Below are 16414 nucleotides of genomic sequence, written 5' to 3'. Positions count from 1 at the left end.
ACATTAGGATACTTTAGTGCCGTTAGGACAAGTCAATATGCATTATGAATATACCTACATAAATCTCCCTAAGGTAACTGTACCTGGCCATACAAGAAAAAGTGAAAATGGTCAAATATATTAATTGCATTTGAAACAATGGCCAATCAGTCGTTGTGGGACTGCCGGCTCTGCCTACTCCGTAAGGAACAAAGACGTGATTATATTTATGTATGCATTTGACACAAATCTGTTGGAGGTGGTTGTGTATATTTAAGATGCTGTTAAGATCATTACACTGTCCAAAAGAGAAATGATTAATCCTTGATGAGGAATTTCCAGGGTCTGACGCAGAAAGAGAGGAAATGCCCTTAGTCTCGCTATCCGAAGCCTAACAATGAACAATGAGAAACATTGACTTCGATGCGACCTCCTGGCAATCATCAATGACAGGTCATTGTAAACTTTGCTTTCAATGTGTAATTTTGTATTCTATAAATTTTTCCTACAAATACTTCCCGATCCAAATTTGCAAATACTTTGCGGTAGAGTCTGTCTTTTAATAAAACGCTTCGTACTATTACCATGGCTAAATGTTTAAATCCTTTTATTGACAATACTCTAAAGTGGTTACACTACATCATACTCTTAAGTGGTTAATAATGTACGAAAAAGAAATAACAATTCCACTTCATAGCTCGTATATTGCAAAAGAAAATAACGTCGTCGATGAATATTGAAGATGAGGATGTCATAAAGCGAAACGCCATAAAAAGTTGATCGATCATCGCAACGAGGTCAAAGAACACCAGCGGGGTGTTGAGAGCTGATTGCTTCATGGGAAAACAGAGTTTACTTCATATTGGATGATGTCATTTTACCTTTCATTACATTTGTAGTTTGTTATTAAGGCAAAGGGAATTGCTCAATTAATAATAGACTGTCAAAATATACAAATATCACTATTAAAATTTTAATAAAATAATTTTAGACAACCGACGCCTTATCCTAACTAATATCCTTCATACCCCAGCGCAATTCGTGAAAAAAATCAAATACGCCGCTGGCATTAAACACATAAATATCTTTAATGAATTATCGAGTGCCTCAGTAATTTTAACACCTCGTGTAAAATGTGGGGACATATGAATACTAGCGCTATAAATTTTCCTGACAACAAAGTTGAATGTAATAAAAAGAAGCGCACCAAGCCCGGCGTCATCGTATATTATTTTGGAATTTATTTACAAGATACGGATAGTGTATCTTTTAGTCATAAAGATGATGACAGAGACTTCGTCAACAAATCATCGGGAATGGTAAACCGTGTTGACAAAGTAACGGCGCTGGCGGCGGATGAATTACAAGCGGCGGTTGGAACAGGATCGAAGTTTTCCTTTGAATCTCCCACGGGTGGATAGTGTACCGTTGCAGTGGCGGGGCGGTCTTCAGCCGTTGCTGTTTATTTATGAGAGGGCCTGCGCCTGCGCCGCGCCCATACACGCCACCATGACACTTTATTAATGACGAACTCGTTGGATGGACTTTTTGCTATAAATATTAAATAACATCTTGCGCTGTTGTTCGCAAAGCGGAGAAAATTGCAGTGATCACTATCGTTAGAAATTAATTATGCCCGTTGTTTATAATTACTAATCTCAGAAGGAAATTAATAAATTCTAATACTTACATGTCGGCCGAGTTCGGTTCGGTCTGGTCAGCGGTATCCAAGGCCTCTGAGGTGGCAGAGTGGCAGTAACTGAAAGAAAAAAGAAAATATCAATAAATATTACTTTTCTCGGTTAACTGTTCTTTTAACATTTTATGTGAGTAATAATGAATCCACAGAACTGTACAAGATTGATGGCAAATAAAAAATACGCTCTCAGACAATCGCGAGATGTGTTGTTAGGAAATCGTCAATCGTGCGTGTTATGTTAGTTATTCTCATGAATTCAGAATTTGTCGACACCGATAAGAGATGGGATTGTATTAGACAGACACCCCGGTGTGGATGATAAAAAAAAACGTCGTGAATGTGTACACGATGCTGTTGAATTTATACTGATGTAAAAGCAAATGGGTAAAAAAACCATATCTATTGTTCTGCCTCAACGTCCAGAACGAAACATCAATTCGTGCTAAGAACCGATAAGCGTTCAGCAGTTTGTTCGTACAACGACAACGGTATCGGAACCGCATTTGCAAATACAAACGCTGTAAAAACGTAATGACTAGGCAACAGCGCAAAAACTCCCAAATGATAACACTACAGCGAAGTACAGTCACATCATTATGGTTTCAATTGGTTTGTAAGACGCATCGATCAGACCCTCAAAAATGAAGGGACAAAAAACAAATTTATCAAGCGCTGGCAAGAGAATAAAAAATCATCGATCTTGGCTCTTAAATATGTCGGTGCTTCATAACATATACATATAAGCGATCCGTTTATCTCATTATAATATCTAATGATCGGGTCACATATTTCAGAAAGTGAATCTATATCAAAATGATGAACTACAATGTTATTTTATGGTAAATAAGATAAATGATCGGAGATCGTGACTGGCATGTTAACACGTCTAGGGAAAAAATATGATTATTACGGCTCCGACAGACGAAATGAATAATGAATATAAGAGTAACCAAAGTGGATATAATTACTACGTTAAGAATAACTAACACTAAAATTTGGGTAACAATAATTCATGATAATCGTCTGATTTTGCGCGTTATGGAGTCGGCTTGGGTGGAATTATGTAACGCGGGGCGTTTATACGTGTGACGATGAACTAATGTAGCAATCTGTCCTTCTCGCCTTCGTTCCTTCGCTTCTAGTATTCTAGTATAATAAACCTAAACTTTGTTTTTGTTTTGTTTTCACTATTTCCTTGTCTTGTGACGTTGTGTCGCTTCGGTCTCCCCAGTAACCACTCTTCACAGCCCGGGAGCCCTCGCAGGCACGCCGCTCGGGTAATACCTTTGAACTATCAGCGTTTACCAAGTAGCTCGCTATCCTCTAGCGGCTACTTTCTGGATCCAGTGTCTATAACGTAAACTCACCTCTTTTAACTTGTAAAACTAGTCCAAATAATTTTCTTTATTCTTAAGATTTTCTCTAATCTATAAATTTTTAAATTATCACTTGGTTATTTTACCTGCGACGTTTTACTTAAACGTTACAGTCTTAAGGCTCTGTATAGACAAATGTTATTATATTGAAGTAAAAAGTAACAAAACAATTTGTATGATTCGCTGTAGTATTATTAATTCTAGATTTGATCAGAGCAATGCCTAAAACAATGCCCAAGGCAAACGAACTACTAATAATGTAGTACCTAACCAGAATATACATATATAGGGCTTATATCGAAATTTCAGAACTTTTAACTAATAGTTATGTTATATATTGTAACCATTATTGATCCCGTCATGCATATCTCTACGTCAAATATAGAGAGGGCAAAAAATTTGAAGCCTTGTAATTTAATTAGTCGTGGTCACGATTAGTATCAATATTAATCTGGTTTGATGTTCGTTGCGTGAAGATAAAAACTGCGATATACGAACTCGTATTTTAATGCGCGTACCATAAACTCTTACAGTTACATAATAGTTATGTAAAAATTTAATTCATTACAAATCTTGTATAACTTCCAACACGATTAATGGGAATATTTATTTAGAAAAACGTTTACGTTTATTACTATTCATACATACATACATAAAATCACGCCTCTTTCCCGGAGGGGTAGGCAGAGACTACCTCTTTCCACTTGCCACGATCTCTGCATACTTCTTTCGCTTCGTCCACATTCATAACTCTCTTCATACAAGCTCGGCGGTTTCGGGTACTTTTGACCTGACCCTTTACCAGGACGTCCTTAATTTGATCAAGATACGTTCGTCTAGGTCTTCCCACTCCGACCTTTCCCTCCACACTCTCCTTGTATATCTGCTTAGTCAACCTGCTTTCATTCATCCTCTCCACATGACCGAACCATCTTAACATACCCTTTTCTATTCCTGTAACTACATCTTCTTTCAAATCACAACATTCCCTTATCACGCTGTTCCTTATCCTGTCACTCAATTTCACACCCATCATACTCCTTAACGCTCTCATTTCCACTGCATTTATTCTGCTTTCACGCTTCTTTTGCCATACCCAACTTTCACTCCCATACATTAATGTCGGGACCAACACGCCCCTGTGCACAGCCAGTCGAGCCTTTTTGGATAGTTTCTGACTGCTCATAAAGGCATGCAAAGCTCCATTCACCATGTTCCCCGCGTTCACTCTCCTTTCAATATCACTATCATACTTGCCATCTGATGTAAACTTTGATCCTAGATATACAAACTCTTTCACTTGCTCCACTTTTTCTCCTCCAATCAAAATATTACATGCTGTCATTTCTTTCTCCATTTCAAAAACCAGTGTTTTAGTTTTACTTACGTTCACTTTCATTCCTTTCTCTTTTAAAGCTTCATGCATACAGTTTACCATCTCCTGTAACTCCTCCGCTGATGACGCCAGTATAACCTGATCGTCGGCATAGAGCAGACATTTGACGAGTAACTCATTCATCCTTAATCCACTTTTAGACTCTTTCAAATCTGTCAAACAGCTATCCATAAATAGGTTGAACAGCCATGGTGACGCAACACATCCTTGCCTAACGCCTTTCTCAATCTTAAACCACTCAGTGTGCGCTCCGTTTATCCTGACACAAGCACTCGAATCCTCATATAAGGATTTCAGTGCTCGTATTAAGAGACTGCTCACCCCATGCATAGAAAGTGCTGACCACAATTCATTCCTCTCAACTCTGTCATAGGCCTTTTCCAGATCTACGAATGTGCAATAGACTTTTTGACTCTTGGCCAAAAACTTTTCGGCTATGCACCGCAAGGAAAAGACCTGATCAGTACATCCCATTCCCTTTCGAAATCCCGCTTGAGCATCCCATATTTTGTCATCAGTTTCATTCCTGACTCTATTAATCAATACCTTAGCATACAATTTGCCGACGACGCTAAGCAGGCTTATACCACGATAATTTTTGCAGTCCAGCTGTGACCCTTTTCCTTTGTAAAGTGGCACGATAACAGCCTTACACCAATCTTTTGGTACTCGGCCGCTTCTCCAACACAAATTGAAAAGGCAGTACAACTGACTAGCTACTACGCCTTTTCCTGCTTTAAGCATCTCGACCGACACTCTATCACACCCAGCAGCCTTTCCCGCTTTCATACTCTTAAGTGCTTCCACAATTTCGAACATTTCAATTTCGCCTTCCATCTCATTCTCTTTTTCTTCGCTATAGCAGAAATCTTTCTTATTTCCTTCCTTTTTTTCAAATAAACTTTCAAAATAGTCCTTCCATATCTTTAGTACACATTCTTCTCCTTTCACAACGCTACCATCCTGGCATCTGATCCTAGTCAGCTCTCTGGTTATAGTATTTCCTCGGGCTGACCTTACGGATTTCCAGAATACTTTCAGATTTGACTGAAAGTCTTCTGATAGCCTTTTATCAAAATCCTCTTTATACTCTTCTTTCTTTCTAATCACAGCTTTCTTAACCAAATCTTTCATTTTCTTATATTCCTTACGTGCTTCATTCACATCTTCATCTATAACCTCTTGCATTCTTAAGTTAGCTTTTGCTGCTAACAAATCCAGCCATGCTTTCTTCTTTAATCGCACAAGTTCTTGCACATCTTTACTCATCCACGCATTTTTGTGATTTTTTCCTTTCCTTCTTCTACTTACACCACACACTTCAACAGCTACTTTCACAATTCTTTCTTTAAATTCCTTCCATCCATCTTTAATATCGCTCATTTCATCTAAATCTTCAAATTCATCCTTCAGTCTATTAATATACTTCTTACCTACATCCATATCTTGCAAATTTTCTACTTTTACTCTTTCCAAAGCGCTGGTTTGCTCCCTTACCCTGTGCCGCCAGCGATTGAAGATACCCCTTATCCGGGATATCACCAGTAAATGGTCCGAGTCAATGCCAGCACCGCGATATGCACGGGTATCCAGCACTTTGTTCTTCAATCTTTCATCTACAATCACAAAGTCTATCATACTTTTTAAAATACCTTCCACTCTTGTGTAGGTGTGGATCTCTTTATGTTGAAACATTGAGTTCGACACAAAAAGATCCCACTCTAGACAAATTTCTAATACACTTCTTCCATTATCATTCACCTTTTCGTCACCAAACGCACCAAGCACCTTTTCATATCCATCACGCTTTACACCCACCCATCCATTAAAATCACCTAACATAATAATCTTCTCATTTGGCTTGGTAACTTTCAATACTTCTCTTACACTATTCCAGAACTCCTCGTTTTCGCTTTTTGCTGATGTTGTACCCCTCGAACCCACATCCCAAGGTGCATAAACACCTAGAACGAAGATCCGAGTGATTCCAACTTTCAGCCTAATCCATAGAAGACGAGGGCTGACACACTCATACTCATTCACGCACTCAGCCATTCGTGCAGAAAGAATTAGACCGACCCCTTGACAGCCTCGGCTGGTACTGGAAATTCCAGACCAATACGCCGTGTAAGGGCCGTGCTGCGTCGCGTCGCATCCTTTCCGCTTCGTTTCATTCACGCACAACACATCCAAACGTCTTTCATCCATCATCTGGCATACTTCCTCAATCTTATCCTTCATTCCTCCTCTTACATTCATCGTCGCAAAGCGGCTTTCAGCAGACCGCATACCGCTCCCGCCGGGAACGAGACGTGATGGGGTGCGGACACCATCGCCGCCATTTATATGCTTTTTAAGGTTCATAATGCGATTCCCACGAGACGCTAGGGAAAAATTTGGTCCGCCCCAGCAGAGCCCCGCATGCCAGGGTAAGGCTAGCCATTACCTGGGGGTCGCCCAACCCCATGGCGGAAGTGGCACGCTCGAGACTAGGCTCGCCCCTAGCCATGCATCCATCGGCGCGGCAGACCTTAGATTGGCAGGGATTTACATTAAAGAGGAATCCCAAGTCTATCCCTTAGTCGGCTCTTACGACATCCGTGGGAAAGAGATGGAGTGGTCCTATTCTTTTGTAATGGTGCCGGGAACCACACGGCTATGCCGGGAACCACACGGCTACTATTCATTGATTTTGAATTTTGATATAACATAACAGTTTTGTCATCTTTAGATTATATGCTCACTTATGAAGCAGGGAACGACGTAGCCGAAGATTTGACCCTCTAAATTATTTATAAATGTACATATATATGTACCTTGTTTACAGGATACAGCAGACGTTACATGTCGCATAATGTATGCGAGTTACTTGCCTCAGTGGGTGTTGTTAGCTGTCCTTTCAGCATAAATATTAAAGCCCGAATGATAACCTTCGACTAAAAAGGTACTTCGGAAAGAAGTTAAGAATTTTTTTGATCACTATAATGACATTTATAAGTATTGTCACAAATAAAATATGATTAGAATTTTTACTTTGTTATCATCATCTCAAAACCTTTGATCAACTGTATATATTCTGATAATCATGATCATCACACGAAAAAGTAAACACAATTACAATTATGAATCCATTCCCCTTAAAAGTGATGTAGAAAAAGTGCAGTAGTAAGTTTGTGAAGCGCAGCAAACTCTTAGCGGCCCGAATGGGCAGAGGCGTGAAGTCGTTGCATCGTGCGAAGGCGAGTCATCTCATTACACTTTGTAATTAGTGCCGTGGGCCGTACGCCGGGACGGGACCGCACTAAATCACGACGGGCCGGTTCAGCTTGCGAGACCGCCGCGCCAGCCACGCCGTCCCTTGAACGCCCATAACAAACGAGACAATACTTTTACAGCCCTGTTATTGAATATTAAACGCCTAGCAGTCGTAAGGTCAACCACTATGTGCATTAATACAAACGTTAAGTTCTTTACAACAGGTGCTTGAATAATGAAAATGGTGGCGTCTTGTTAGGTATCTTTCATCGCCATTTAATGAAAATTCTTAAAGAATGCAAGCGACAAAAACTTAGATTCTTTGAGACAAAACCACCACAGCAAAAAGAGGAAAAACAAAACTTTCACAATGAAACCTCATCAGCTGAACACTACTTCCGACAACGCTAACAAGAAAAGGCAAGCACAAACAAGGTGGTGTTAGAAACAACACACTAGCGCATTTGAGTGAAAGTCGAATGAGCACTAAAGGCACTGGATAAGTTGACGGTGATAAACATCGACACGCTCTTCACATTGTTCGTGCTCCGATACCGAGATAAGGCTTTCTCTGCTCATCTTAGAGCTACCGTGTAAAACGCCCATGAGAAAACAACGTTGACATTCGCAAATATTCACAAAACAGGAGCTTCAACTCGGAGATATAATCAGACAAGAAAAAAACAAGTTTTTGTATAACAAGAAGTACAAGAATTTAAAATTTAAAAACGTACTTTAAATTCTGCACAAACGTGGAGGAAATGGTTACAGTTCATACGATTGCCATTCATTATAACGAAAAGAATAATACCTACATAGAGTTAATCAATTCTATGCTAAACATTTTCAAGTCATTGACTATCGCATCTTCGCCAGACGCTGGGGAGCCGGCCGCAAACCGGTATGAGGCCTTATAAACAGCAAAAACAGTACTCGTATTCCATTATTTTTAGAAATCTTCTGCAGTGGGAATTTATATATAGCATTTTTATCTTGTATCAAAGAACATTTCACTGAGTGGTAGCCGACGGCTATCATCAGCGTGAGTGGACTACAAAACAGTCAAAAGAAGCGTTTTTCAAAGACATCTTTATGCGTCCACTGCATCTATAACCATTTTCGTAATGTGACATTAATGAATGTCATATTTTGTTTATTCAACCCACGCGCTGTTTATGTCCGTCTACTTGGAATGGGTTATCCTCATATTTCAACACGGTAAATATTATTGAAATTTTGTATAAAGTATCGAAAAATACACTTTAATGTCTAATGATATTATGGTGTGATCGTACTGATCTTACCGCAACTCATAATTTTTTAATGCTGTGCAAAATAAATATGTTAATAGCATGTTTTTTGTTCACATAAAAACTAATGGTAATCACGTTTCACAAGGATGCTCTCTTGATGTTTCTCAAAACATACCAACCGGATTTATAACGAGACGCCTAGTGTTATTGTTACTATGAAACAGCTTACAGCCTCTCACAATAATTATGAGATACATCTCAAATACACTCTGCATAATAAATTTTCGCAAAAACCCTGAAGTCTTTTAGAAATCCGTACGACGACCCCGAGCGGTGATTATATCTCAAAGCGGACATAATAAAGGACATATTTTGCGGGAGGTCTATATGACATAACATTAACATTGTAATCACTTAACGTCATGGTTTCTTAGGTTTATCTTGGAATATGCCGGAAGAAAACGTAGCGAAACGCATTTATGAAGAGCTAAGTATCATTCTAAAAGAGTCATAATTTACAGGATATGAACACCATTTATTATTGGAAAACATTGAGGCCATTTGATGCTAATGTATGTGTTGTTAACTTAGGTACCTTGCCTAAGGATCTAATTGAGAAATTACGCAAGGTTATTTGTTTTTACGACTGGGCGTAATACACAGCCGATCCCGACTTGCAGTGTGCAGTGCAGGCACTGATGGCCGCACGTAACGATCCACCTATTGATGCAATTGATCCAAACGGAGGCTGGGATAACACCGGCCTCTGGCCAATAAACTTCTAACAGCCAATTTACCTTTTTAATAGCTCTCAGAGGGTCTATGTTGTTGCGGGCTATTCAGAACTATTTAGATCATGAAACTGTCATTAAATTAGAAACAAGGCGACATTTATACCAAGCTAAAAGCTGAAAAGCTTTTTCCGTCAGGTGCTGCTTGCGTTTTAAAAATAGTAGTCAAATTGACATAACGAATCTGCACTTGGGTTCTTATACGTTATTTGAAGGCGATCGCTCGTTCTGCTCCGCCGACCGCAGCAGGGGGCGGTTTTTGCATATTCTGCGACACCGAATTCTCTACGCACGTACTATCATTACGTGTAGAGGATTTCGTGGAACCCATTTTATTTCTTATCCATATGGTTTCAGACTGTTCAGGCCAAGACATTGAATTTAAAATAAAAATATTAAATGCAAATGAAAATTTCAATTTATCATCATATTGGGCTAGTTTTTTTCTTTGTGAATACAATGAGTTTTGTACGGGTGTGATTACAATGCCTTTTTTTGTCGGCCCAATACCAAATTCACACCGCGGCACATCTCCGAGGCAACTGCCCACGCGGCAGTGTGTCCTCAGCGCGACCGTTCACGGCCAAGGCCACAGAGATAATAAAGGCGTAATGATGAACGATGTGCTACCAAGCAAAAAACAGCGCGCGCTTGCCCACGTGGGGGGCTTTATGACTATCTGACAAGATTTAATGGCTCGGAAAATTATAAGAGCTACCGTCGAATGTTTCTTTCGAATGAATTGTATAGCGTGATAACAGTTTTTACAAGACCGAAAACGTCTGTCAAGTATTTAAATTGGAATTAGATATCTACCTTTATATAATATCGTAGTCAGTGACCATTAGCTACCAGCTCTATCGGACTGTTCAATTAGTGATACAAGAAGCCATCTGATGGTGTGCTGTTCAGCTAATCGTAAATCACAGATACAAGTCATGTCGTTAAGTAGAGATGTAGTAATAGAAAAACCAATTTCAATGGACATTGCGTCAATATAATACTTACTTTGAAGACTCAAACGCATTACTGAATTTTATTTAAGGGTATAACATACTACTAATATAGCTATAACTAATATCAAAAACAAGATTAGTGAGTCAGGTTTCTTTTATTATTTTGAAGGTTGGATAAACTTGGAAAATCTATCGCTACAATAATGAGAAGCAATCAACTTTGCGAGGGTAGACTAATATTTCAATTATAGTAATTCTGTCCTCGATGAATTCTTGTTACAAAAGTGATTACTGCCCTGTACCAAGGGAATTCAATTTGTCCGGTCCGTTTTGCTAAGTAGTATTTACTAAGGTTTTTACGTTCAGATAAAATCTACACTTTGCGGATAGCCTTTCGCATTCGTATCACGCGCTCCCATTCCTTCAACCTAGTGCATCGTACTTGGAAATGTGCAATGCGGTGCGTGTGTGGGTTGTCTTCGATGCGAAAATAATGCTATTGAAGCCTTGAACAGCGAGGTGAACGAACTGCGAAAAGGTAAACACAGCGCTGATTGATTACCTGATTCAATAACAAACAAACTAAATACTCGTGTGTTCGTGAATAGCGAAGTGATTCTGCTAATAGTTGCGGCCGTTTGTCAAGTCATTATAACAAAAGGATGACGTGATCTTTACGATCTTTATTTCTTTTTCGTAGATATTGCTTTTCATTTTATAGAAAACATTGAGTCATGGATTGAGCAAGGCATGGTTACTTGAGATTGAGATGAACACGTCCGATAACGTAGCGTACATAAATAAATGCGGCGGTTTCGAGAAGAGGCCCATAGAGATTCGCATGTAAACAGTACAATCTTCCATCAAACGTCACAAATGGCGATGTCGGCGTATCCGGCGACGTAGGGCCCGCTCGAAAACGGCTCAGTCATGTCATTCTAAAGGCAATGGGTATGTTCGCTCGTGCATTACCTACCGGAGGAACCTGGAGCTGCGAACAAATCGTTGGTACAGATATATGCTCTATTTATTTCTAAAGTTTTCTATGTGACAGTGGTGTCTCTCCTAAACACAGTCTTCTAGACATTTAAAGATAAGTATGTCAATTGTTTTTTCTTTTTATAATTTCCAAAAAACGTACGCTTTATTATTATTGATTATTACATACATACATACATAAAATCCCGGAGGGGTAGGCAGAAACTACCTCTTTCCACTTGCCACTATCTCTGCATATTGATTATTAATTGCGTAATTATAGGAGTTCTCCATTGGAGTAGGTACCTATGTAATTTAAAATTAAATCAAATAGTTTTTATTCGGTCGTTCCTTTTTCTAACGCAAAGCCAATATATATATTGGCTTCTTTCAATTATCATGGGTTTACACCCATCAAGATTTAATTGATGTGTAACAAACGTATATTATTTGTTTCGTTCTTTCCACCAAGTTCAGTTCCAGTGAAATTAGAGGTGCCTCCTCCAGTGAAATTCTGTTTAGGCATCATTGCAGCGATGTCAACGGGCACGACAAACAAGGCAATTGCTAGACCGCAGATCTCTATCAAACACGCAATGGACGACAGCCGAGGCCTAAGCGTTGCCTGTATTTACGATATCAGACGGGCTAGGGTCATAAGTAAAATATGTTCTAGTGCGTGTATTAGGAATTCAGGAAATGAATACTTGATATCGTTGGTTTACTTAATATTAAAACGTGAATTTTTACCTGGAAATAATACAAAAATAAACGCTTAATAAATTGTAAGCACTAGCATAACTTGATATCTCATAATCTAAAACAATCCATAAATGATTAGACTCAAAGCTGAAAGAGTTTCTTCACACCACTCACATAAATACCAATATTTATTTGACAATCTTTAAGAAGTAAGGTAAATATCATTAACACACCACGGTTGGTAAACCGCAGCTCAAATTTATCACCTGTACTTATTTTATGTCGACACACTGGAATCATTCCGTTGAAAGTAACAATAGATCATTAACATGCATTTGCAACTTTTACTTTACCAAATCTCACTTCGTAACCTATTGTCAGTATATGAGAAGAAGATAACAAGAAAAAATGTAGTTATAACGACCGCAAGAATTATGATGAATAGAAAGTGGAGTGAAATACTTATTATAGAATCGTGAAATATCTGAATCACTCATCTAGAAACGCGAAATTAGATTTCTGAATAGGGTAATAATGCAACATAAACATTGGACTGAATGATAAGCCAACTGTGCCTATATGATTATTAAACATTTCACCCAGCCAGTTATCATACAATATTGCGTTTCTAGACCATTTTTATAAATTTTTAGAGATCGGAAAGCATTAGGATCTTTCCTGTTGTAATCAGTAACAACCGCGGAGGTGTTAAAACAAACTTCATAACTATTATTCAAACATCGGTAGCAGGTGAGAGCTAGAGAAAATAGACACGAGAACGTGGGTCGAGTATCACGTGAACTATTGGCCCATCGTGATCAAGAAAGGCGAAAGTGTACGGGTGAGTCCAATTGATGAGATAATATGTTCGTTCATCTTATGCACATTTGGTATCGCTTTAACATTACAGTTCCCTTTCACAACTTTCAAACAAAATGGTTGGTCTTACCGGGTTTACATTGTATCGTTGCATACGCTTGCCAAGCTGACATCATTTAGGCGAGAGTTACAATAAATTTTTATTTAATTACATTTCTAACAGTATTTCCACATTGCATTTCGAATACAAAAGTTGCGAACGCGTCAATAAGATTAAGATCTTATTGACGCGTTTTTTCACTAAGGTGAAAGAAGATCCCCTAAGGCTAAAATGTTAGCAGGAAAATATAAACGAATAAGTATCGTCTGTACGAAGGAAGGAAATGTCATTGATTAAAATCAATATAGCTAATGAAAGATTGATATTAAAAGCTTGGTGGCGCCATGATGGTCAGTGACCGTCGGGTGAAAGGTGAAACCTTGCAGCTGCTGCAAGTGTCAGAGTAGGGTACGTAACTTCCGTGAGCTCGCTGGTTGGCGCTTGGCGTAGCGCCCTACAAAATGTTACGAGAGTGTTTCTAGTTAAAAATATATTTAAAATAATAATTTATTAAAGTTTATTCTATAGAAATTACACCAACAATATTGTACCAAAGCTTGATGAACAAATATAACGTTGGTATTCAGAGACCAATTGTCCTACATTTGAAGCCAAAGACGAGTCAACCTACGCTTCATTCAATTAAAGCTTGAACAAGATTGAGATAATCGAAGTAACATTTTAATACAAAGTAATGATCAAAAACATCAGGGCTTTTAGTAAAGAGCCAATTTATTAGAAACTCGTAAAACTTTTGGGTTTAACATAGGACCTTTGTACCGAAATTCCACAGTAGAAATACCAATATACGGCAAGCTTAATGGTTTATCCGAAATCAATTACAATATATAGATGATATCCTTCGTAATAAAGTTTTCCTAGACACTTTATTTTAAAGTTATAGAAGTTATAATTATAATAACCGGTTAATTTAATACATCAAGTGAGTATTTCACTTAACCAGTAAAGATTTAATAGATAAGTTTAGAAGGCATTCTTGCAATGGCTCTAAAATTATCTTCAGGAAAAACGAATATACACAAGACAGCTTTAAATATAGTGTGTAATATACGACTCCAATGAATCTTCGATAAATTTAAATTTTTACAGTAAAAGATGACACAATGACTTGAAATATTAGATTGATGGACTACGTTTCCTTCCTAGCTTATGCAACTCTGCAGTGAAGAATAAATATATTTTGATTTATACCTATATAATATTTTTTTTCTTTCGGCTCATGAACAGTTTAATATGTACTTATTTAAAATTTACGAGGATATCTGGCTCCCAACCATTGCAGTGAGGGTGCAGTGCAACCGAGAATACGCCAAGTTAAGAGAATGCATAGAAATTCAAATGTCGAAATTTCAGTTCAACAATCTAATATCATAGACAGCACAGTGTCCACAAATCTCAATTTACATGAAATGTTTATATCTGTGGCAAAACTTGCCAACTATGTGCCCCGGATACTTTACCGCTGAACGTGGATCAAGGTTTCCTGCTCGTAAATCTATCAAAACGTACGAAACCGGCAGCGGCCATGAACCGCCTATAGAACTTTGTACTTTTGGCTTTCAAAATAGGTCTGAATACTCACATTGTATTTTGTCATGCGATGTTCTAACCAGCACAAAGAGCCTTGTGAAAGGTGAATAACCTGCCCTCGCGTTATCTACGTATGTGGATACAGTATATTAGACGAGTGACATCACTATCGTGCTAGCGTAATAAACAATGCGACTATCCTCTTCTGGAGTACCTACTTACTGGGTTCAATGTAACGTTCACGCCTCTAATAAATTATTGAACTTAATCTATAAATAAATACTGTTTTAACATTAATTATAATATTTATAAAAACATTAACTATGAAGTATCTCTCAAGTAAAACATTATTTGCAGGCATTTTGTCTAGAGGGCTGTAACTTCTAAAATATGGCAACAAGAGAACTGGATATAATAAAGACAGATATTAACCGGGAGTGACTTTTGCGAATTCTCTCGTCAATTAGGAATTATTTGAGCGAAGAAACTTGCTCTAATCCTAATGAGGCGGGGAGAGGTTTGGGAGATTCTGGCGGGCAGTAAAGACGTCGGTATTGCCACTATCAAGATGTGACAAGGGTTCGTCGGCAGTCGGTAGAGGTTGACATGGGGGTAACGCCACAGTGCGTTGACATGGCTACAGGTTATGTGCATCTTTTATTTTTAAATACTGCTATTTGATGGAACGGCATTTAAATAGTTCGGTTTTAATATACTTAAAAAAAAATATCAAATATACTAAACATAGAAATCTTAATAGGTCTATCAAGTTTTTTATGTTCAGTATTATCCAGTCCTTGCATTTCTTCAACGAATGACGTAGAAGGAAATTGACGTCAAGGATTCTTGAAAACGTTACGGAAACACTTTTTATTTCTACTGCATTTACTTCCCAGTGGAACTGTATTGATGACAAAATTATTGAACTGAAAGACTGACAGCAAGTGTATCAAAACACCATTTATGAAGAGTCCCAATCATTTTGCATCTTGAAATCGTGACCAAAATAAAATAGATGGTAATAGTTGTATGGCAAAAAATTAAATATTCAAAATGGCCATTCAAATTGAAAGGCTATTTGAAAGCTTATGATCAAATAATTTCGAAGCGAAAGAACGGTGTATGTTTTTATATTTATACAGTATCAAGCAAAAAACGTGGCAACTACAGTCAGCACACGTAATTATTAAAAAAAAAACATCAGATTGATGGTTACGTGTGAAATTTTATGGTGCTTTGGTTTAATGAGTTAGAAGGGTCCTGCTAAAACAGCACCTTATATCAAATTTAATTTCAAAACTTTATTGTAAAACATAGGTTAGTAGTACAGATCTGTTACATGTCTTTATAGTATCACTATGTTTTATCCTGGAGAGGATGTACAATAGTTGATTTATCAGTCACAAAATATTGTTTACATTTATATTTGATCATGCATTAAAAAAAACAAATAAAAAGGAAATTATAAATTGTCACATTAGGTATATCACTTTATACACTTTTACTTTGGGAAATGCACTGCTAGTTCCATTAGTTAAATATTTCAGTCCGGATTTTAT

At 37.9% G+C, this 16414-nt stretch overlaps 1 protein-coding gene across 1 annotated transcript in view; it reads right to left on the bottom strand.

Annotated features, from left to right (window-relative positions):
* The window catches only part of LOC106133101 (CCR4-NOT transcription complex subunit 6), a 140239-nt gene that overhangs the window by 17191 nt on the left and 106634 nt on the right, over window positions 1–16414 (bottom strand). The window contains exon 5 of the mRNA XM_060946030.1: window positions 1670–1738. Within this exon, the coding sequence (XP_060802013.1) occupies window positions 1670–1738 (69 nt within the window). The remainder of the gene's footprint in view (window positions 1–1669; window positions 1739–16414) is intronic.

The sequence above is a fragment of the Amyelois transitella genome, chromosome 10 (genome assembly GCF_032362555.1).
Source record: "Amyelois transitella isolate CPQ chromosome 10, ilAmyTran1.1, whole genome shotgun sequence".
Lineage (NCBI taxonomy): Eukaryota > Metazoa > Arthropoda > Insecta > Lepidoptera > Pyralidae > Amyelois > Amyelois transitella.
Note: the sequence above shows the minus strand (reverse complement) of the source record. Positions and strands in the feature narration are given on the sequence as shown.